This window comes from Lepisma saccharinum, chromosome 21, assembly GCF_977018435.1.
Source record: "Lepisma saccharinum chromosome 21, izLepSacc3.1, whole genome shotgun sequence".
In the NCBI taxonomy this organism is placed as follows: Eukaryota; Metazoa; Arthropoda; class Insecta; order Zygentoma; family Lepismatidae; genus Lepisma; species Lepisma saccharinum.
Window position 1 is genome coordinate 49252898 of NC_139249.1, and position 23870 is coordinate 49276767.

The window sequence follows — 23870 nt, forward strand, 5'->3', positions numbered from 1 at the left end:
GAGTAAATATACAGACCATAAGCGTAAGGCATAGTGAAGCCAACTGCCCTACGGGAGTAAACCCTGAACAAATCCTGGTCCTCCAAGAATGGGGGTTGGGCGTGGGGCCGACAACCCCATCCCACAAAAGGAACCACGTTACGAGACCTCAAAGAAATGTAGCCGGACAGATCTACCGACGACGGATTGGCGTGAACAATGGACAAGCGAATTATGGATAGGGAAGGGATCTATATGTAGGGAGCTGGAATGTGCTATATTTGTATAGGGCAGGTGCATTGAGGATGTTGCTGGATCAACTGAATAATTATAAGCCTGCGATAGTGGCATTGCAAGAAGTACGTTGGATCGGAAAAGGAGTTTTGGAAAAGAGAGAAGCAACCATCTTCTATAGCTTTGATGAAAGGCTGCATATGCTAGGAACTGGGTTTAAAATACATAAACAACTAAAACATCTAGTGATAGGATTTAAAGCTATAAGTCTAGATTATCGACATTAAGAGTTAAAGGAGAGTTCTTTAATTATAGTATAATCAACGCACATGCACCCACGCAAGTATCCACAGATGATGTAAAAGAAGATTTCTATGATGCGTTAGAGAAATCATTTGATGACTGCCCAAAAAATGACATAAAAATAGTAATTGGAGACTTTAATGCCCAGATAGGCATTGAAGATGTGTATCAACCAACAATTGGTAAAGAAAGTATGCATAAAGTAACAAATAACAACGGTATGAGGCTAATAATGTTCGCAGCATCTCGGAATCAAGTAATATCAACAACTCTGTTCCAGCACAAGGATATTCATAAAATGACATGGACAGCCCCGGATGGATGATAGATTGTAGACATAGATCAGATATCATTGATGTTAGATCTTTTAGAGGGGCTAATATTGATTCCGACCATTATTTGATTATGGGAAGGATTAGAGCAAGAATATCTAATAGTCGAAAAATGAAGGCGGCTAGCCTGATGAAATTTAATGTCACGCAGTTAAGAAATCCAACGGTGGTTGAGAGGTACAGAAGTAAACTACAAGAGGGATTCGTCGGGATGAAACCGGCAGAAGTGGAAAATGTAGATGAGAGGTGGGATAGATATAAGCTGAGGATCAGCAATGTAGCAAAGGAAATACTTGAAACACAAAAGCCAGTAAAGAAAGAAACGTGGTTCGATGAGGAATGTCAAAATGTGACCAAAGAAAAGAATGATATATATAAAAGGATGCAGCAAAGAAGTGCAACAAGGAGAGCTAGGGATGAATATCAAGAGAAAAGAAGGATTGAGAAGAGAGTCCATAGGAAGAGAAAAATGGAATGGATGAAGCAAGAGATGAAGCAGTTGGAAAGCCTGCATGAGCAGAAGAATGTAAGACAGATGTATAAGCTGATAAATAATACAAAATATGTTTTTAAGCCAAGGACAACAGTCTGTAGAAATGAAGCAGGCGATATAATTAGTGACAGTAATGAAATTTTAGAAAGGTGGAGAAGGCATTTTAATGATGTATTGAATGGCAGTGCAGATATAGCAGGTATGCTGGAAGAAGGATTAAATGAAGAAGACGAAGGAGAAGAGGGCATAGAAAGTCCAAAGTTAGATGAAGTATGGGAGGCAGTCAAGATATTGAAAAATAGTAAAGCACCTGGGATAGATAACTTGCAAGCAGAGCTGCTTAAGCATGTAGGCGAGAGTGTCATTAGAGGCTTGAAGGAAATAATAAACATAATATGGAAAAAGGGACAGATGCCAAGTGAATGGAGGACGGGTATCATAGTACCTATCCACAAGAAAGGGGACATGATGGAGTGTGCAAACTATCGTGGAATTACATTGTTGAACGTTGCATATAAAGTATTTGCAAGAATTATATATAAAAGACTACTACCATATGTAGAGAAGTGCATTGGACCATATCAATCTGGTTTCAGGCCAGGAAAATCTACAATTAACCAGATATTCACCTTAAGGCAAATACTGGAGAAAACTCTGGAGTTTGGGATAGGAACGCACCATCTATTTCTTGATTTTAAATCTGCATATGATAGTATAAACAGGACCCAACTATATCTGGCAATAAAAAACCTTGGAATTCCAATTGGATTAATAAGAATGGTGAGGATAACCATGGAGGGCTCTAATAGTAAGATAAGAGTAGGAGGACAACTCTCAGAAGCTGTGGAAATAGAAAATGGACTAAGACAAGGCGATGTGCTGTCCTGTTTATTGTTTAACATTGCCTTAGAGAAGGTTATACGGGAAGCTCGGGTGCAAATTAGGGGTACCATATATTATAAGTCAATCCAGACACTAGCATATGCGGATGATGTGGACATAGTAGGAAGATCTCTACATGCAGTGGAAGAAGCATTTCTAGCCATAGAAAGGGAAGGAAAGAAGATGGGATTGATGGTGAATGAAGGGAAGACTACGTACATGGCAGCAGGTAAAGCACATGGATATAATACATCACCGACCATAACAATGGCTAATTATACCTTTGATAGAGTGGATGCCTTTATCTACCTGGGTTCTGTTGTGACATATGAAAATGATTCACAGGAGGAAGTGAAGGCACAACTTATAGCAGCGAATAGGGCCTACTATTAAGGACTACAGAGACATTTTAAGAGCACCATATTGTCCAGAACAACTAAGTTAATACTTTACAAGACACTGATAAGACCTGTATTGACCTATGCTGCAGAAACTTGGACCAGCTCAAGGAAAGATGAACAGCTGGTAGAGACATTTGAAAGAAAGATATTACGAAGAATATTGGGACCAGTATGTGAGAATGGAAAATGGAGAAAGCGATTTAATAAGGAGCTGTACGACTTATATCAAGAACCAACAGTTATTGGTGTAATAAAGGTGGCGAGGTTAAGATGGGCAGGTCATGTGATTCGCATGAGTGATAGTGACTCTGCAAAGAGAGTGATGTTGGATAGCCCAGGTGGACAAAGGAAGCGAGGAAGGCCTAAATTAAGATGGGTGAATGGAGTGGATGAGGATGTTCGGAAGCTCCAGTATAGAAATTGGAAAGTTGTGGCAAAAGGTAGAGATAGATGGAGACAAATCACAGAGGAGGCCAAGGTTCATCAGTGGACTGTAGCGCCATAAGAAGAAGAAATATACAGACTGAGATGATCCTTGTCATTTCCAAATATATACCAAGATTAGTTACAATGTGTGCCACCAAGCAAGCTCATACAACTCACTGACTCAGCTAAACATTGCAATATGCCTGATATCCTGGTTTTCTTACTCTGTATTTATCTCTCAGGTTATGAACATTAAAGAAAATTGCATCATCTGTATTTATCATTATGTTTTCATTACTTGTATGCGTACAGATTTTGTGTTTTTTTTTTATGGTCACATAACATGCATTTATCTATTATTGCTGATGGTAGGTGCATGGTGAATGCAGATTTTGGCATCTGAGGGGAACTGCGACAGCAAAAACTTTGAAACCCCCTGGTGAATATTATTAAAATGAATGTTCGGCATTATCTAATATTGTCTGAGGCATATATCGTTATTCAATATTCTTCACAGTACTTCATAGTATAACTCTGTAGGAAAGTAGCATGTGCTGGTTTTAACGAATGGGTAAACTACTACAAATTTTCACCTGCACAGGTAAATATAATATTGAGGTATGTGCTGTGAAATTAAACAACATAATTTTTTTTATTTACTTATTCCGATCCTCTTCTACCGATTGGTGTCGAGGTTTTACAGAGCACTCGCCATCTGTCACGATCTTCTGCCAACTTCCTTCCTTCACTCCACGAGATGTTCCTCCTGCTTTCCATGTCCTACGAGGTCTTCCTTTCGGTCTCTTTGCATCCAATCCTCCCATTCTTGCTTCCCATACCTGTTTAGGTATTCGATGTTCAGGCATTCTGCTGAGGTGTCCAAACCATCTGAGTTGTGCTTGCTCAACATCCTGATATATTGGTTTTGTGTTTAATGTTATTCTGATTTTGTCCCTCTGGTCTTTCCCACTGTTCTCCTCAAATATTTCATTTCTACTGTTTGTAAGTTTTGTTTTTAATTAATTATCCAGGATTCACTTCCATATATCAATGTTGGTACATAACTTGATTTCTACACAATCATTTTTGTTTTTTGGCTTATTTCCTTTTCCCCTAAAAATCCTTTGTTTATGGCATAATATAACCTGTTTGTATTCTTTATTCGAGTGTTTAATTCTTCATCTATTTTTCCATTACTATCGATTGTAACTTCTAGATACTTAAAACTTTGTACTTGTTTTAGCTCTGAATCTTCAAGTCTTATTATGCAGTGTTTTTCTATTCTCTCTATCCTTAACACAGTTGTTTTATCTTTGTTTATTTTCATATATTTCTTTGACATATTACCATTTATTATTTCTAAATTTCTTTGTAGGTTTGCTTGTGAATTTGCAAACAATACAATATCGTCTGTATATAGATACCGTTACAGTTTTCAGTTTCCAATTTCCTATTTTGAATTTTCTCATCTTTGGTTTTATTTCTTTCAGAACATCATCCATCAGAATGATAAACAAGTATGGAGATAAAATATCACCTTGTCTTACTTTTGTTGTTGTTATGAATTCCTCTGATCTGTTATTGCCAGTTCTGACATAGCATCTATTTGTTTTGTAGAAACTTTGTATTGCTTCTACTAATTTCTTGTTTACATTGTTTTTCTTTAGGGTTTTCCATAGCTCTTGCCATGGCACCCTATCGGAAGCCTTTTCCAAGTCTATAAAGCATAGGTATAATTCTCTATTGTATTCTATAACTTTCTCTATTATTTGTCTTATTGTAAATATGTGATCTTGGACACCTCTACCTGGTCTGAATCCACCTTGTGCCTCCTCTAATTTATCCTCTATTTCTTGTCTTAGTCTAGTTTCCAAAATTCTTGAATAGACTTTGCCAGGCACACGGAGTAGTAAAATACCTCTGTGATTTCCGCATTCACTATTATCTCCTTTCTTATATATTGGTATTAGTATTGATATTTCCCAATCCTTCACTATCTTTTTTCCATCCATGCCACATTTATTATTCTGAGCAACAGATCTTCTCCTTCCTTTCCCATATATTTGATGATTTCTGGTGCAATGCCATCATGACCAGCTGCCTTTCCTAGTTTCATTCTACTAATAGCTTTCTTTAACTCTTCCCGTGTAATTACTTCTTGTTGTACATCTAGGACATCTGGTTCTTCAGGCCTTCTCTCCTCCTCCTCTTCATTTGGTACATTTCTTCTTTCATTTTCACTTAATAATTTTTGAATGTAGTTTTTCCATCTTTTTATTATTTCTTCAGGATTTGTTAATATTTTCTTATTTTCATCATATATAAATTTTGAAGGGCAATCTTTTTGTTTCCTCATGTTCTTCAAAACTTTGTAAAAAAGTTTTTGATTTTTTTTTTCGATTTTGCTCCATATTTCTTCCAAATTGCTCCCACATTTCTTTCTTTGCCTCTTGAAGCACTTTCTTCACTATATCTCTCTGCTTTCTATATTCTTCAAATGCCTCCAAGTACCCACTGGCAGGTATTTCCATTTTTCTTTCTTTTCTTTTACCTCTGCTTCTATTTCTGGATTCCACCAATTTGTTATCTTCTTCTTGTTGCTTCCTACTCTAGATGTTCCACACACTTGTTCAGCTGCAGATATTATTGCCCCTTTCCATTTACTCCAGGGTTTTTTAAGTCCTCTTCTCTTTCTTCTACTTACTCATTCGCTAGTTCTTCTTTCACTTTCTTTCTAAATTCTTGTTGAATATTTTTCTCTTTCAACTTGTATACCTTTATCTTCTCTCTTATGTTGTAATTTATCGTTTTCTTCCTTTTATTCATCCTTGATGTCTTACTTTTAATCCCTATGGTCATATCTAATATGAGAAGTTATGATCAGTGTTTACTTCTGGCCCTCTTTTATCTCTTGCATCTCTTATGAACTTTTTCATCTCTCTCCGCACAATGATGTAATCTATTATAAATTTTTCATTTCTACTTGGTTCTTCTCTAGTGTATTTGTGTATGTCTTTATGTATATATATATATATATATACATAGTGTTGGTGATAATCAGATCATTTATTATGCAGAGTTCCAATAGTCTCTCTCCATTGTTATTTATCACTTCTTCTCCATACTTTCCTATTACTTTTCCCCATCGATCAGTTTTATTTCCCACTCTGGCATTCATATCTCCTAGCATAATAACTTCTTTATCTATGTTTTCAATAGTTCTTTGTAGTATTTCATAAAACTGATCTTTGTTGGTTGAAGTTACATTCTCGTTAGGGACTTATACAATCACTAGAGTTAATTCTTTCTGCTCTAATATATCTACTGTTATTATTCTCTCATTTATAAATTTCCATCCCTTGATATTTTCCTTTCTATCTTGATGTATCATACATGCCACTCCTGATCTTGCTCTTTCTTGTTTTGGTACTCCACTGTAGAATAGAAGAAAGTTTTAATCAAGTTCTTCAATTCCATTACCTTTCTTCTTTGTTTCTGTAACTGCAAGGTATTTCACTTTTGTTTCCTTTATCTCTCTTACTAATTCACATTCTTTCCCATTTAGACCCCTTACATTCCATGTTCTAACATTCACTGAGTCATATCCTTGCCAATTCGTCGTCATCGTGATCTGTCCAGCTTGCTCACTTGTTCTTCTTTTAATCATTGTAGGTTCAATTGTGCAGGGGATTGGCCTACAGCATTTTAGCCTAGTGGAGGGGCTGCCTCCTTTGTGCCTCTGGGTTTGCAGTGAGCATAGCATAACTATTCTGCTCTATGTTTTATGGGTAGAGTTAATGTCTCTCACTCCAACCCCCAACCTCGGGGACCAGGATTTTCTTTCGGGGTTTACTCCCTTGCCCTTTGAAGTTCCCCTTCTCCACAAGGCAGTGGTTTCCCTCTTCTCCCAAGAGAGTGGGTTGCCTCTTCCGCCATCTCTGCTGTTCCGAAGGTCTCCTTCTCTGCCACAGATGTCGTTGAGGTGTTCACCATAATCCTGACAAGGGGCCCTTACAAGGTGCTACCATCTGGAGCCAGATGGACCAAGGTTTTTTATAGAGGTATTACTTCTCTAGGTTCCTCAGCCATTGAGATGACCATCCATCTTCTTCCGCCATTCGAGCCGTTGACCGTTAGGTTGCTTCTTAGTCTGGCTCTTTACCCACTAGTCTGCCTGGCATGGGAGACCCTGCCAGTAGCTATGCTACCGCCGGTATAGCCTAGGGGATCATCAGAGCATGCAAGCCCCACCACCAACTACAAGGTCCTGCAACCTCAAGTTGGGGACCATAAATGTAAGTGTTAAATTTCATGAAACTTGTATCAGACTGATTCCATTTTAAATCCCCCCAGGTAATGATTGGACCTCTTCCATGGGTCAGTGGTAGGGTCGTCACCTTGTAATCAAGGTTTCCCAGGTTCGATACCCGGTAAAGGCACATAGTGGTTCGGATCCCACTTTAAACTGTACGTCTAGTTCCGATTAGCCTTTCTGTGCATAAAGCGGACTTAAAACAAGAACCCCAGGCAATGACACTCACCATTCAGATTTTAATGAAACTTGGTGTATTCGTTAATACTACCAAGGTATGAACCCATGAACAATTTTTCATCTGTAGCCCTCATAATTCCTGAGAAACATTGTTCTAAAGTTCCTAATCTTGAATCGATCAGTCAATGCTGAGTCCATAGTGGGAGCCTGTAGTGCTTAGCAGAAATAGTTGTATCTCGAAGTCAAATTGGCATACCACTCTGAAACTTTTTTCTAAAGTTCATAAATATATGTACATTCCATTTAAAAAGTTGTCACAAAGATTCCTCCACTGACAATCAAGGCCTTACCTGCAGCATTGCAAATCGATGGCTCTTCTGGTATGTCAACCATGGTGGAAATTTTCAATGTAGAATCATACTTTTACACCAGGTACAAAAACACAACACAAGCAACAGAAAACCACAGCACTGCATCACAGTAAAAAACAACATGCAAACGCAGCACCCACGCTTCTAAATTAACCTTCCTTTTCACCCTACCTGCAGTGTTACATACCCTCCATATTTCCGAGTAACTGACCACATGACGAATATGTTCAAGTGCCGGCTGTGGTTTCATTTCTTATAAATAGCATACGACTGGTGATCACTGGCTAACTTCATAATGTAATTTGTTGATTACTATAGAGTTTCAAACATGAAAATTGTACTGCGTTAGGTGGTGCTACGGATGCACAGAAAATTCTGGAAGTTAGCAACACTTATGGCCAGTATGGACGAATTCTTTCCAACACCCTTGCCAAAGACAAATGCGGTCTTAGTGTTGCTTGCCCTCTGCCTTTTTTCTTCGTAAACGGGAATGGACAGTGTCCATGCAAGAACTGCATGAGTCACTCGAAAAGCGGGGAGAAAGGCGAGCAGTCCTCTTCTTCTAACGCGGTCAGTCGTGCCGCATCACCCAGCATCGTCAAGGGTGTAACCGGTTTATGTTTCAAGCCAATAGAACAGAAAATAGAGGAAATGAAAATTCTGCAATGTAAATATCTTATAGTAAATAAATTCGATTATAATGTGTATAAAGGCATTGAAAAACACGTTAAGATATCAAAAATGTTTTAAAAAACAACGCAAGTTGTGCTTGCCCCGCCTTTCCTTACTGCACACTTCTGGATACAGAACAAAACAGTAGTAAATTTAAAAGTTTAAATGATATAATTATTTAAAAAATAACTTCTACCTTTTAACTTAATTATGGATAATACTTGAATTTTTACGTAATGACAGTTTTAGATTATTCACTCACAAGATAGCATAAAGTTAGAACATTGCATTTAAATACTAAGGTTCAGGGTCTGTTTTACATGCAATGACCCTTTATTTTAAACTCTCTGTATATGAAAAATCCCAGTAAAATTTCATCCCTATCTTGTGAATTATAATAATTTCTCAGTTTGAATATAAATGATAGAAAAGTCAGAGAATGACCCAGAGTATGTGCAGCTGCTGTAGAATGGTACAGTAAAGAGAAAATTGCCATGGGTTAGGAATACATAGAAAGAACATGTGGCTGTGGTTGTAGGTGGTTTCATATGCTAGTAGGTAGATACTGTTACACATGTTTGTGCAAGCATAAATTTAAGAGTGTAGCCTATGTTTGGTGAAAATTTCTTGTAATTCAACATATTGAAACTTCTTGTTTCAGGAACAAAGAAGGAAATTTAATATTACCTGCTTTCATCAGAAATTGTGGGAAGCCATCAGGAATCATGTGTGCTGGTGAAATTGTTGGTGGAGGTATTAAATATAATCACACCATTGAAACCATGTCAATATGTTGTAATTTAAAATCATTCAATAAATCAGTTGCTTTGATTAAACGTAAGTACAGGAATCAAAAAGAAAATATCAATATCAAATCTGAAATCAAGGATAGAATTTATCCTTTCAATTGTACTCATTGTGGAACATCATTTACAGAGAAAGTAAATTTAATGTGCCATATGAAAACACACAATGAATTACTTTTGTTGAAAAGAAACCAATGCAAGAAAACAGTTATTCAAAACATAAAATTAAAAAAAAATGCCACAAAGCAAAACGTCCACATGAATGTCCTGAATGCAAGAAGAGATTTACTCAAAATCACAACTTGAAAGTCCATTTGAGAATTCACAAAGGAATTCGGCCATAAGAATGCCCTCAGTGCAAAAAGAGATTTACTGTAAGTGGAAATTTGAAAGCCCATTTGAGAATTCACAAAGGAATTCGCCCATATGAATGCCCTCAGTGCAAGAATAGATTTACTACAAGTGGAAACTTGAAATCCCATTTGAGAATTCACGAAGGAATTCGCCCATATGAATGCCCTCATTGCAAAAAGAGATTTACACGAAGTGGAGACTTGAAAGTCCATTTGAGAATTCACAAAGGAATTCACCCATATGAATGCCCTCAGTGCAAAATGAGGTTTACTCGAAGTGGAAGCTTGAAAGTCCATTTGAGAATTCACAAAGGAATTCACCCATATGAATGCCCTCAGTGCAAAATGAGGTTTACTCGAAGTGGAAGCTTGAAAGTGCATTTGAGAATTCACAAAGGAATTCGGCCATATGAATGCCCTCAGTGCAAAAAGAGGTTTACTCAAAGTGGAAGCTTGAAAGTGCATTTGAGAATTCACAAAGGAATTCGGCCATATGAATGCCCTCAGTGCAAGAAGAGGTTTACTCAATGTGGAAGCTTGAAAGACCATTTTAGAATTCACAAAGGAATTCGCCCATATGAATGCCCTCAATGCAAAGAGATATTTAATGAAACTGAAAAGTTAAAAGTCCATTTGAAAACTCACTAGCGAATTCATCCATAATGCCCTTAGTACCAAAAGAAAAACATGCTTTATGTGCTAAGTTTTGAATTTATTTGATAATTCACAAAAGAATTGGTGATACAAATCCCCTACAACGGAAAAACGTATCTTTGAAAATGCAATCTGGAAAATTGATTTGATGGAATTTTTCCTTATGCAAGCAGTCATAATACATTTACAAGTGTTTGCTGATAGCTTCTAGCTCTATCTAGAACGATGTTGATGTTCTTATTTAACATGTTCTTTGTGAAGTCGATCACACTTGTTTTGACTTTTGTCGGAACTTTAGAAACCCTTCTAAAAAGATATATGGTTGTTACTGAAAACTTGCCTTTACAACCAGTATGACCTCAACAGTTGTGACAAAACAACTCCTCTTCTGGTGTTTTTTGAGATTTGGTAAAGATAGTCGGATGAAGGGGCTAAGCATATAGAATATAGCAGATGATTCAGAACTTTTGAACAAACCCAGGTGACCCAAATTCTGCATTATGATGGTGACTCTGTGTGCTGATGTGATGACCTGAAAGAGAATGACCACTGATGTGCCATAGACTATAAGTTTATGTCTACATGTATTGTCTATGTGTAATCTACTAGAATATTACATTAGCTTATAGTAGTTTACATAGTCTAATGTAGAGAATAGATTTAATGTAAACAACACTTAAGAATGTTGCAAACACAAAGTTGCAAACTGCACGAAATCGCCCGAATAGCGGTGGCGCTGTATGCGAGAAAGATTGAAATTCTTGCCTGTACGAATAACAATGTTGCATGAAACAGCGTGTTTTTCTCTTTTCACACAAATTATATGCTCTGTTTATATACCTTGAACATTTTTTATTTTATTTACATTTGTTGGTGAAACCTTCATTAACATTAATTTCCAGGTACATGTGAAAATGATTATATTTACTAGTAGTTATGACATTTTTCCTCTGAAATTATATGTGTACGAATAACAATGTTACATACTGTATGTGAGTTACTATCTTTTTCACAAACATCCACTATTCCCAATGAGTTCACAAGTGGATGGTGGGAGAATACGAAATTAATAGAACCTCTACAAGCAAGTTTCATGGAAAAATAAATTCACTTACATCTAAGTATTATAAAACATGTATTTTATTCCCCTAACATAAACACAAAGTAGGTAGTTAACCAAGCCAATGAAGAATGTATTAATCAAATCATGTTAAAATTTCATGTGTACCATGATTAGTTTTTAATTAAATAATCAGAACTTGGACCTAGATATTTACTGTCTGAACTACTTCTGGCTGACTGAGCAACTAAGCAGGGAATAACTTCTGATTGTAAAATTTTGTTCAGATTATTGTACACATGTGTTTTTAAAGTAGTACATGTCTTGAAACATTAATAAAATGTTTTACCAATTGCTTTTTGCATATTTGTTTACAGAACAATGTTTCCTTCCACACCCCTATATGCTGTTAGAAGGTTAAACAAGTTATGTTTATTGCTCTTTGGATATGATGCTGTGGTGTCTGGTCAAAACATAACTCAAAATTTGCAGTTTTCATAAAATACATAAAATACTATCTACCATTCTAACCGAACTAGACTGACTTATAATTTTACCAAGTTTTTAGAATCCACGTCCTCCTCTGTGGCCGTGAGGTCTAAGGTGCTCTGCTCTTGATTCTGACTGTGCGACGTCATGGGTTTGAGTTCACCTGGGTTCTCAGTCTCTGTACTGGACTGTATTGGGGAGCTACAAGCGAGTTGTGTAACCCGGTCATGGATATCTCCTATAACGACTGAGGGTTTGACGTGCTGACCCCACGTCACCCCATTACCAGTTGAATATCTCCAAACCTCTAGGTAGGATTGTGGAAAGGAAACTGGCAGTCGGGAGATATGTCAAGGCCATTCGAGGGTTGTTAAGCCATGGGTTATTATTTATTCTAGAATCCATGCTATTCGGTTTGGACATAGCAAATGTACACAATAAAAATATACACTTTTTTAGATTTACCAAGTTAGACCAGAAGCCACAGAATTAGGTTCATACATATTTGCAGTGTTACTCTTTTTACATCTTGAGTAGGTTAGGATTGTTTTGTTTGATATTGTTAGCGTCCCCACACTTCTTTCTATCTATTGTAGGGATGTATGGTTTATTTTCTTCCAAAACATGAAGTGCATATTACTAACGACAAATTTCACACTTCCATTATTCTAATACCTTTTTCAATATGAGAATGAAACAAGTATTGATTTCATCATATATTGGAAATATAGAATTATTAATTATGCACACAAGACAGGTTCAATCTTTTGTGGTGAAAGGGATAAACATGTTTGTAATTAAGCACTAATTTATTGACATAACAAATTTTAATTTAACATTTGTTTTAAAAAACAACTCCATCATCTTGTATTAATATATAAAGTAACATTTTAGGCAAGACACGTTTTTCAAAGCATTGACCTTGCTTTCATCGAGGCTAAGTTGCAATTCAGTTTAGCTATTAAATTTTTATGTGTAATTCTAATCTTTATCTGAAAAACATAAAACTTTTACAGTACATGTTCTAGTTGGAAATTCTTCAAAAACAAGCACAAATTGTTGCTGTTGCTGTCTCAGCTTTTTAACCTGACAAGCTTTTTTCATGCTGAATGAGAGCATTTGCCTGGAGAGAGCTTAGTGAAATTAAAGGCTGAAATATTGCCAACAAAATAAGAGCTTTTGCTTCTTTTTCATAATAATTCCCACAAAAAAGGGCATAACAATAATCTCAAAGAGGAAAAAAAAACTAGAAAGCAATGTTTTATCAAGTTCTCTACATCGGTGTTGCTATTTTCTTTAGGATAGATCAAATTAATTAAAAAAAAAACTCCCTTCATTAATAAATGTTATGGGATCCAAGACTGAGATGATAGCATGGCACTTCTTTGTTTAGTTCTGGTTGGCATACTACCCAGGCATCTTTGTACTGGACACTGTAACCTTTTTTCCTTGAAATCAATGGGATCCATCCAAAGCCAGCAACGCAGATTTACGAAACTGACTCACACAGCCATAGATAGAAAATAATAGTCTCTTTCCTTATGGTCACACATAAAAATTAAATAATACTCATCTGATTTGTTTGAATCAATTATCTTTGTATGTGTAATACACATGTGGTAGCTTTTTTGAATGCTTGAAATCAATACGGTTTCTGGTTGAAGAATGCACATACGACCAATTTGAAAAAATCCTCTCAATTTGAGCTGAGGATGCTGTAATCTTCATTAGTTTCAGTGCAAAAGAGGCCAAGTTATTGTGGTGTATCTTTGCCATGTTCCAAAACACAATTGATCTTCTCAAACAAAGTTTGGAATATCCCCCCCTTTTTTGTGGAAATTCATGGAGTCCATTTATGCCGTCAGTATCAAGGCTTTCCAGCAAAAATGTCTGAACTCTTTGCAAGGTTTCTTATTGGTAAGCTCTTTGCCTCATCGGCATATAGAGGATGAAGGCAGTATGCTGCTAGTAAATAAATTGTGAGTGCCATGTCCTTCCTGTACTCCAGTCTGTCTTCACCACAAATGTGCTGAATCTTCAATGGATGAATCTGTTCTCTGTGAAATATTTTTTAGCTCGCAAATGGGATCCAAAAGTATAATATTGTCTCTAACTTCCTCAATAAAATCATCAACAACCAGTTGCTTTGCTTCTGCCTTGACCCTATTACCTATTACATCTTTTATCGTTCACAATTAACACCTTCATAAAATGGATGTTATTCACCAAACATACATAGGAGAAGGAGTCCCAGTACAAAGACCATCTTGTGTCACATGGAAGCTTGATTCTACATCTCCCATTTCTGGACCAGAGCAGCATATTCCAGATCAGGCTGCTTGAACTCTTTTAGTATCAGCTGGACCCTTTTGGTTATACTCTCACCTATGATATCCTTGGCCAATAAATTTCCTGTGTGGCTATTGCAATTACTGTGCCGAATAGGAACTATTCTTCCCATCTTATGCATAGTTGAAGCATTGTCTGAGACAACAGCATAAACTGTTGTATTATACAGAACTTTTGCTTCTGCTATGGACTGTGTGACAATTTTGGCTAGCTAGTCTCCTGTTTCTGCTGCTTCTGTAAGATTCCAGACATTGAGGAATGACTGACACACCCTTTAGAATTTTGCAACATTATCACAACTGTTTATCTGTTGCTGGATATATTTCTCAATCCATCTATAAGTAGAACAGATTCTTCATCCACTAGACTTTTGCTCATGTTAACACATTTTTCATTTTCCTTATCAAGCAAAGTTGTTGACAAAGCTTTCCGTTTAGGTAGATGTGATATATTTCCAAGCCGTAAAACTTTTACCATGTCCCTAAAATGGTCCCAATTTGTAGTGCTAGATGGTACATTACATACGAAAAAAAATGCAGCTACCTTTGAGTGTATTTCCTGTATTTCATCACTGTTGACTTTTTTCTATATACATGTGTAGAGAATCCTGATTTCTTCTTCACTGTGGTGTTCGTGTAGGAGTATCTTTTCACTTACAGGACTGAAGGAACTTTTTGATGGTTTGGTAAAGTACTTCAAAATACCCATTTGAAGCATCAGAATAAGGCTGAAGAGATGACACATCTGTAGTTGCTTCTTTTTGTTCTACACTCCTGCCTGAATTATCATCCTAGGAAAGACAATTGAAATATTACAGATATATTCCAGAAAAGATCAATTAATAAAAGTTTGATATTATTTTTGGGTTTAGATTTAGATTTATTTCATCCATGAATCACATTTGCATTTTCATGCTGTGATATTGGACATGTCAGTCAAACATTACAATATACTAATACAATGAAATTTAATAATGTAATGCAATGAAATAATAGCCTATTACAGGTTTATGCTTGAAGGTGTGTACTCATATTAGTTATAATGTCTACATGGGCATCGGCAAAGGGGGCCTGGAAATTTGAATCAACTTTTTTTTTTTTCAATTTATGGCAATTTATAAACAAAGCACTTCATTTTGCCTCATTATTTAAAAATGGTTTTGAGATATCGAATTTGGTATGAAACTTTCATAATTTGCAACACTGAAACTATACTAATTTGTAACTTTCGCCTTTATGTGCATTATCAGAAGAAATGGGCGGAAAACCAGGGAGCATTCAGGGGTTGAATTTCTTGTCAATCTGCAATGCAAGGTCCAAAGGACAGAAACCTTGGCCAACGACCTACTGGGAAGCAGACACCTGTCATAGGGAGGAAACTTCATGTTTATTCTTAAACTATTTCAAGTGTTGTTGTGTTAGTGCAAATTTGTGTGTCTGATTTCTGCTCGTTTTTTACAAGTTATTTATAGTGCGCGTTACACCATGGACAAGCAATAAAGAAATTAAGTTACCTCTGTTAAAAGAAATCTATGTCTTCTGAGACAGCTATTGCAGAAACTGTAGTTTGTTCCAGAAAGCGGGCATTTCAAGATGGACAGGAGGTGACTCAGGTGATTGGTGATTATGAAAAACTTCCCAAACTTGATCCGATTTCTCAAAGAAAATCAGTGGACATTAGCTGTGCAAAAAAAGACATTGGCAATTATGTACACTTAAGTTCTGATCAAGTTTTGTCTGGCACTGAAAGATAAGAACTATTAACATCACCATGGAAACCCGGTCCAGGTTACGATTTTAAGCAAGACAGCGAAGCAGGGAAAACACCTTTTCTACATAAGTGGTTAATAGAATTTCCTTGGCTGTCATATTCAAAAAAACTGCAAGGAGGGCTTTGCAAGCATTGCATATTATACTGACCCTCTACAAGAAGAGGAGTTCAAGGTCAGTTTATAGTTACACCATTCAAAAGGGCACCGGACTGTGATAAAGACACACTTTTTTGGTACCATCCTCCATTTTGAGACATTTTATGGTGTATCTTTCATTAAAATACATTAAAACTTATATCGTTTTAAAGCTTATAAATTAGGCTATAACTTTTATTTGAAACAATTTCTTGTGATTTAATTTGTTCAAAAGTTACAAGGTAAAAACTTTAGAAAGTACTAGAAAAAAATCACTTTTTCAAGATTAATTTTCAAATTATGGCAAAACCACTGACATTATCGAAAAATTAAACAGAATATTTTTTCTAGACTATCTAATTAGGATTAAGATGAAAAAAGATTACCTGCCTATGATGATTGGTTACGGAGATTTAGGCGAATAACGGAGAGTCTGCAAAATTATGTTTGAGGGGGTGGGGCAGGGAGGGAAGCATTACTAAAGTGTAAATCACCAACCCTGAGACTTTCTGTAAACAAACCTTCTCACCGATTCGATGTATCACTCCGTGTCAGTTGATTCATGTCTGCCAACTACCGCAATCATCTGCTGTTACACTTATAGTTCGCCGCACCTATTCATTTTATATAAGAGCCAAAATGGATGTCTAACAGAAATGTTGTTGAATTAAAATATTTCAAATCTTATTTTTCACTGTTTTATAATAACCTGTCCCATGTGTATATTTACTAACAAAAACATAGTACGCTAAATTTTCCTTTGTTATCAGTGACAAAGCAAAGACAATCGTAAGCATATTTAAACTATACTTTATTTTAGCATTTTACTCACACCAAAACATTTCTCAATATTGTTGACGTGCAGAGTATTGTATTCTGGTGGCAGAACGAAAAGATCGCCACGTTTTCAATCAGACTCAAATCAAAGGCAAGCCGAGAAAAATGAAACATTGATTCTTCCTCTTCACTTTACATTTCATAAGTCACAACAATACCCAAACTGTTGAGACAGGGGGAAAATATGTATTTTTTATTCGATGGAAGGGGTTCACTTACTGCCAAATCTTCGTCACAGCTGTCTTCGTATTCAATTTCCCTGTCGCTGACTTGGATAACAAATCTTTCAAAATTCAAGTTCTCAGTTAAATTGTCCACATCCCACAGTTTTCTCTCTTCTTTTTCAATAATGTGTCGAACTGCATCTGCCCAGTTGATAGCTGAAATTTGAGCAATGCCACTATCAGTCAGTCTCTTCAATTCTTCAAGCTTGAATGTTTTGTTGTTCCTGGCAATGTACCCTTTGACTTGAGCCCATATCAGTTCAATGGGATTGAGGTTACAGTGGTAAGGAGGCAAGCGCAACACAGTGTGCCCCATTCTCCTTGCCATTTCGTCTATCACGTAACTATCGTAGCTTGGTTTCAAGTGGGAAACTTGATCCAAAAGTTCCAACTTTAATGAATCAGCTGAAAGTATGACACCTTTGCCACGTAGCCATTCTAAAATATCACCTTTCCTCCAAGCAGTGGTCGGTAATTTTTCACATTTCGCGCTATGATAGGGAGCATTTTCAAGCACAATAACACTGTCCGCATTAAGTTTAGGAAGGCCAGACGAAAACCAATCTTTAAAAACATCACCGTTCATGTCTTCATGGTATTCGCCAGTCGTCTTGGACACAAAAAAAAGTTCCGCACCTTCAACAAAGCCATTTTCACTTCCAATGTGAGTGATAATGAGTCTTTTGCCTTTTCCTGATGGTTGTTTAAGTCCAATTGATAGCCCTTCGAGGAAAGCTTGCTTCTTTGAGGTTATAGTGCTATCATGCCACACTTTGCTTACAGTGTGCCCTGCATTCACCCACGTTTCATCCAAGTACTCCCTCTGTCCCATAATTATAGTCCGGTATGCCAAAATGGTGACTTTTTATTTATGTTCTTTTGGATACTTGATTGGCAAATTTGTACTGATCCTTGAGTAATAACGTTGTATGACTCATTCCCGTGTTTAATTTTCTTCTTCTGTATACACCAATGTCAAAGTTTGCCTATCGGACAAATATTATGGGACAACAAACAAAAGTGTACTGGACAATAATTATGGGACAGAGGGAGTAATAGATTTTTTTACCTTGGTTTCGTAGTTCCCAAATGGATCGGAGGTATCTTCGCCACCAAACAACAATGTCATCCCTATCAATGAGTGCTGCTTGTCAGTTTCTCTTTCCACAAACAAACAAGCAAAAAAACATCCAGCAAGAGGTAGTTTAACGTAGACACACTGAAACTTGGAAGATCTTCATCGTTATTAACTTCAGTTAATACCTTTTTCAAAGTAGGCAGTTCTTGGTTTAAAAAGAAAGAATGCACTTTGCACCTTAATGCACTTATTTTGAAATTGTCATACTTATTAATACGAGACTCAACTTTGTGTTTTTTTTTTTGGGAGATGCAACTTTCCTGGTCATTTTTCTCTATTTCATAACCCTTAAAACTGGCGACACTGACACACCACTGCACTGGGATACCAACTTAACCACTTCTTTTACTGGTTTCTCAGGATACCACTGACACAACGTTACATAAATATTGAGTAGAATCTGTTTCTCGCCCCTTTTCAAAGGCTGTCTTTGCTGGTGCTTTGAAAACAAGCTCGGAGAACATAGAGACCTTCCCGCATGTATAGAACTCGCCATGTTGAAAGTGACACTACTTCCTTGCTGTTCACATGATTATTTTTAGAAAATAACCAATGTTATAAAATATCATATTTGTACACATATTTGTACACAAATCTCTAAGCTCATTGAAAGTTACAATGCATATTTCTACAAAATGTTCACACTTATCTTGTCTTTTCATGTCACCAAGTTATTTTACGAAGTGCACTATATTTGGTGGAACAAAAATCGTTATTAGAATGCTTGTCAAAGTTTCCAACCGCAATAAATTTACGAACTTCCTTTGTCTTGTTTTGATCATCATCATCAATACATTTATTGGACTTACAACATTGCATATGGCTGTTTATGTCCATTATATATTTTATTTACATAAGATACAATTTACATAAAATCTACAAACAAATTTCAAATACACTCCTATCTATATCAAACCTTAGAAATATACATTACCATGTTATATCATTTTGTCTAAAAAAATGCAAGTAAAATATATTCAATTTGCATGCAAGAAAGAAGCCAAATTTATGGGAAATGATTACTGGTGCAAAGAGGTTAACCATAAAGTTGAAGCAATAAGTACAAAAGAAAGAGAATTGGGTTTAAAGTGAGACGTCATTTGCGACAGCATATCCCATACTACAAATTGGCCGTTGTTTTACGTTACGTAATGAATCCTGTAACAACGCTGGATTTTCATGTGGATTATTTTACTTCTATGAGTTTGCAATGCTTTCTGCATGCACATGGTTTTGTTTACAGAAGGTCTCAGGGTTGCTGAATTGAACTTTATTAGTGTTCTAACAACTGACCAAAATTCAGCTTTTACAGAATTATTCCAGACATGAAACCTTTATTGACTGGGCTAGTACTGTTTTGCAGCATCTTCAGGACAGATCTAAATATTATCAATACCGATTTTGTTATTTTCCCTTGTACTTACTGTATAGGAATGTGTTTCATTTATTTTTGTTTTCATTATTTGGTTTAGATATGTGAGTTAAATTATTTTTGTAGTCCAAGTATCAGCTGTTTTGCGTGGGCGCCAATGAGAGAGAACGGTTAGCAAGTGAGAAGCAACATGGTATGAATCGCGGTGACATGCAGCTGGACATTACCAAGAACGATCGTCATCTGATGTGATCAATATTGCTTTTCAGTTATTCTCCAATGTAGTGCTTTACAGATAGAATATAGATATCTTAAAAGAACCAACATGTGCTTTTGTGATTGTGTTTTCTTCCAAGAATCAATGCAACTCCCTACATTTTTATGGTCCTCCAGGCCAGATGTCTTATCTTCGTGCGAGCAGTGCAGCAGTGTTTCCAACCGGCGAGACGATTGTGTGTCCAACATCGGCAGTGCTGAAGTTTGCAGGTAATCAGGCTCATTTTAGTACCATTTTCCTTTCCTTTCTTTACATTACATTACGTTTATTAATTGCATTGTTGTGAAACGTTATCAGTTATTCTTTCACCATGACAGAGGCAGAGATTAAATGTTTAAAAGTTGTGAGAGGAAGCTGCAAAGGGTAATTGATCCGTATGAAAGCATTCGTCGATGCATTTGATATTAATATAGTGTGCTCAGGAAATTAAACTGAGATTAAGTCACTTGACTGAGATGTGGGACAAATTCAATGACATTCAAACCAGTTTGGAACTTCAATCGGAAGCAACCGAAGAGGAAGTTCACAGAATAGAATTTGAAGAAAGGTACTACAGCATTAGGTCTCAAATGGAGACAATAGTGATGCGGCATGATGAAATGAATCAGCCCAGTGTTATTACTAGTTCTGTTATGTCAGTTCAGTCGCAACTTAGACTTCCAAAGATTTCCATACCCTCTTTTGATGGAAATTATGATTGATTTGGTTGATTTGGTGTTTTAAGTACACTTTTATGCACAGTAAGGCTAATCGGGACTGGACCTACAGTTTAAAGTGGGATCCGAACGTCTTGTGCCTCCACCGGGTATCGAACCCGGGACCCCTTGATTACAAGGCGGCGACGCTACCAATGCGCCATTGGGGAGGCCGATGGAAATTATGAAAACTGGCTTCCATTGAAGGACGATTTTAAAGTGTTGGTCCATGATAACAATACATTACCAGCAATACAAAAATTTTATTATTTGCGGTCTTCTTTAAAGGAACAAGCCAGTAAGCTCATTTCAAACTTGCAAGTCAGTGAGGCAAATTATACAGTAGCATGGAAATTGCTCACTGAAAGATATGATAATAGCAGGCTTATTGCATCACATTATGTTAGTGAACTATTACACATAAAGTCGGTGTGTAAAGAAGATGCTAATGCATTGAGACAGTTTGTAAATACAGCAACCTCAAATCTGAATGCTTTAAAGGCTCTTAAACTTGAGGTGCCTTTGGATGAAGTCATTTTGCCAAAACATTTTGTATCTCATTTGGATCACAATACTCGTAAGGAATTTGAATTATCACAAGAGCATGATTACTTTCCTACCTTGTCAGAATTATTTGCATTTGTAGAGCGCAGGTGTCAAGCTTTAGAAAACATGAAACCGACACATAGTGACACCAATGCTAAGCAGTTTCAATCACATGATAAACAAGGTAAATTCATGAAACAAAGCAATACGTATATAGCAACATCCACTAACATTCAGTGCATGTACTGTTCCGCAAATCATACTTTGTACCAATGTGAGACTTTCTTACAGGCAAGTTATAAACAGAAGCAAGAATTTGTGAAGAAAAAAGGTCTTTGTTTTAATTGTTTATCTTCAAAACATTCAGTGAAATTTTATAAATCTGGAAATTGCAAAATTTGTAATTTGAAACATAATACTCTCTTGCACAGGGATACACCTGAAAGACCAAGATCAGCGAGTGTCAGTAACAATACAAGCAATAGACAACAATTGAATTCCAGGGTGTCTCCTCAAGAAAGCAACAATGTGGCAAGAGATGAAGCACCTCAATCTTCATATTGTACAGTCAAAGAAAGACACACTTCACAAGTTTTATTGTCAACTGCCTTAGTGAAGGTAAAAGGCGACAATGGACAATTTCATTATTGCAGAGTTCTCTTGGACAGTGGTAATCACATCATTAGTGCAAAAACTACGACTGAAGAAAGAAAACTATGTTGTTCCAGTCTAGGGAATAAACAATTCGTGTCTTGAAACTAAACATTGTGTAGATGTTGTAATTCAGTCTAGAACATCTAATTATACAACAACAGTGAAGTGTCTTGTGTTACCAAAAATCACAGGCAATCAATTGTAATACTTGGAATCTTCCAAAGGATATTCAGCTTGCTGAGCCTTCATTTTATCAGCCAGGCAGCATAGATTTGTTGATTGGATCTGAACTATTTTTCTTGCTACTACGTTCAGATAGAAGAACAAGAATAGGTAATTATCCTGTACTTCAAGATACAGAGTTAGGATACATTTTAGCAGGAGCTATGCCTCAACAATGTGGAGAACCTACAACAGTTACTTCATGTTTTGTTCCTACTGAAGATAGCCTTCAATTACAATTACAGAGGTTTTTTGAGTTAGAAGAAGTATTCACAAAGACGAAGAGCAAAGAAGAAATGGATTGTGAAAGGCATTTTCAAGAAACAACCATCAGGCAGGAGGATGGTAGATTTATGGTTAGGCTACCATTCAAATCAATACATACTGAATTAGGAAATTCTTTTCAACAAGCAGACAAAAGATTTCATCAGTTGGAAAGAAGATTAACAGTATAGCCAACACTCAGGCAGAACTATTGTGAATTCATGGACAATTATGAATCATTAGGCCACATGAAGCAAATTAAAACTACTGATCAAGAAAACAAGGAGTCATATTACCTACTGCATCATGCTATTATTAGAGAAAGTACTACAACACCTGTGAGAGTTGTATTTGATGGATCATCGAAAACAGACAGTGGACTATCCATTAAGGATGTTCTAATGACAGGGCCTACAGTCCAAGAAGATCTATACTCTATTGTACTGAGTTTCAGAATGCACAAGATAGTTTTTACAGCAGATATAGCCCAGATGTTTTGCAACATTAGAGTCCATCTTGATGACGTTAAATATCAAAGAATATTGTGGAGAACATCACCAAGCGAAGAAATACAAACTTATGAATTATTAACTGTAACTTATGGCTTAACCTCATCACCGTACCAAGCTGTTGCAGCATTACAAATGCTTGCAAGACAGGAAAATGAAAACTTTCCCAATGCATCCAACATATTATTAAAGGATTTTTGTTGCGACAATGTAGCATCAGGAGGTGATAACATTGAAACTATGCTTAAATTGCAGTCTGAACTGAATGAACTCTTGAAACGAGGTGGATTCATTTTACTCAAATGGTGCTCCAATTGTGAGGAATTGGTGCAAGCAGTACCAGAAGAATACAGAGAAGTTAATTTACCATTTCAGTTCAATAATGAAGCAGGAATAAACACATTAGGCCTCATCTGGCAACCATCTACAGACAAATTTTTAATTTCGTGCAAAGTAGCAAAAGATGGATACTTTTGTTCACCATTAATAAACATAACCAAAGGACAAGTTGTGTCAATTGTTAGCTCCATATTTGATCCACTGGGACTTATCAGTCCAACTGTCATTTTATATAAGATGTTTTTGCAGAAACTTTGAGTTGTAAATTGGAGTGGGATGAACAATTAGATTCAGATCTAAGAAACCAATGGACAAATTTGTATCAACAATTACCAGATATAATTCACATCCAAATAGAGAGATTTGTACTGACAAGAGAAAAGACAAATGACATTCAGATACATGGGTTCTGCAATGCAGCAGAAGGAGCTTATGGTTGTTGCATTTATATTACATCAAGAGATGAGTCAGGAAAAATCAACGTTAAATTACTGTGCGCAAAGTCAAGAGTAGCGCCAATAAAAAAGGTTACTTTGCCATGACTAGAATTGTGCGGTGCTCTTCTATTAGCTAAACTACTTAAGAAAACAA

The 23870-nt window shown here is 36.4% G+C and overlaps 2 protein-coding genes across 2 annotated transcripts in view; both read left to right on the forward strand.

The window, feature by feature from the left end:
- LOC146003969 (uncharacterized) overlaps positions 1-10942 on the forward strand; it is a 63245-nt gene extending 52303 nt beyond the window's left edge. Inside the window, exon 4 of the mRNA XM_083142499.1 lies at positions 9247-10942. Coding sequence (XP_082998625.1) covers positions 9247-9697 — 451 coding nt within the window. The 3' untranslated portion in view covers positions 9698-10942. The remainder of the gene's footprint in view (positions 1-9246) is intronic.
- Positions 10943-22652: 11710 nt separating this feature from the next.
- LOC146004170 (uncharacterized) lies at positions 22653-23537 on the forward strand. The gene has a single exon (XM_083142837.1). The coding sequence runs from the start codon at positions 22653-22655 to the stop codon at positions 23535-23537; it is 885 nt and encodes a 294-aa protein (XP_082998963.1).
- The last annotated feature ends 333 nt before the right edge of the window (positions 23538-23870 follow it).

Bases quoted from the DNA above. Each gene is read 5' to 3' on its own strand.
- LOC146004170 (XM_083142837.1), top strand. From the start codon at position 22,653: ATGGACAATTATGAATCATTAGGCCACATGAAGCAAATTAAAACTACT.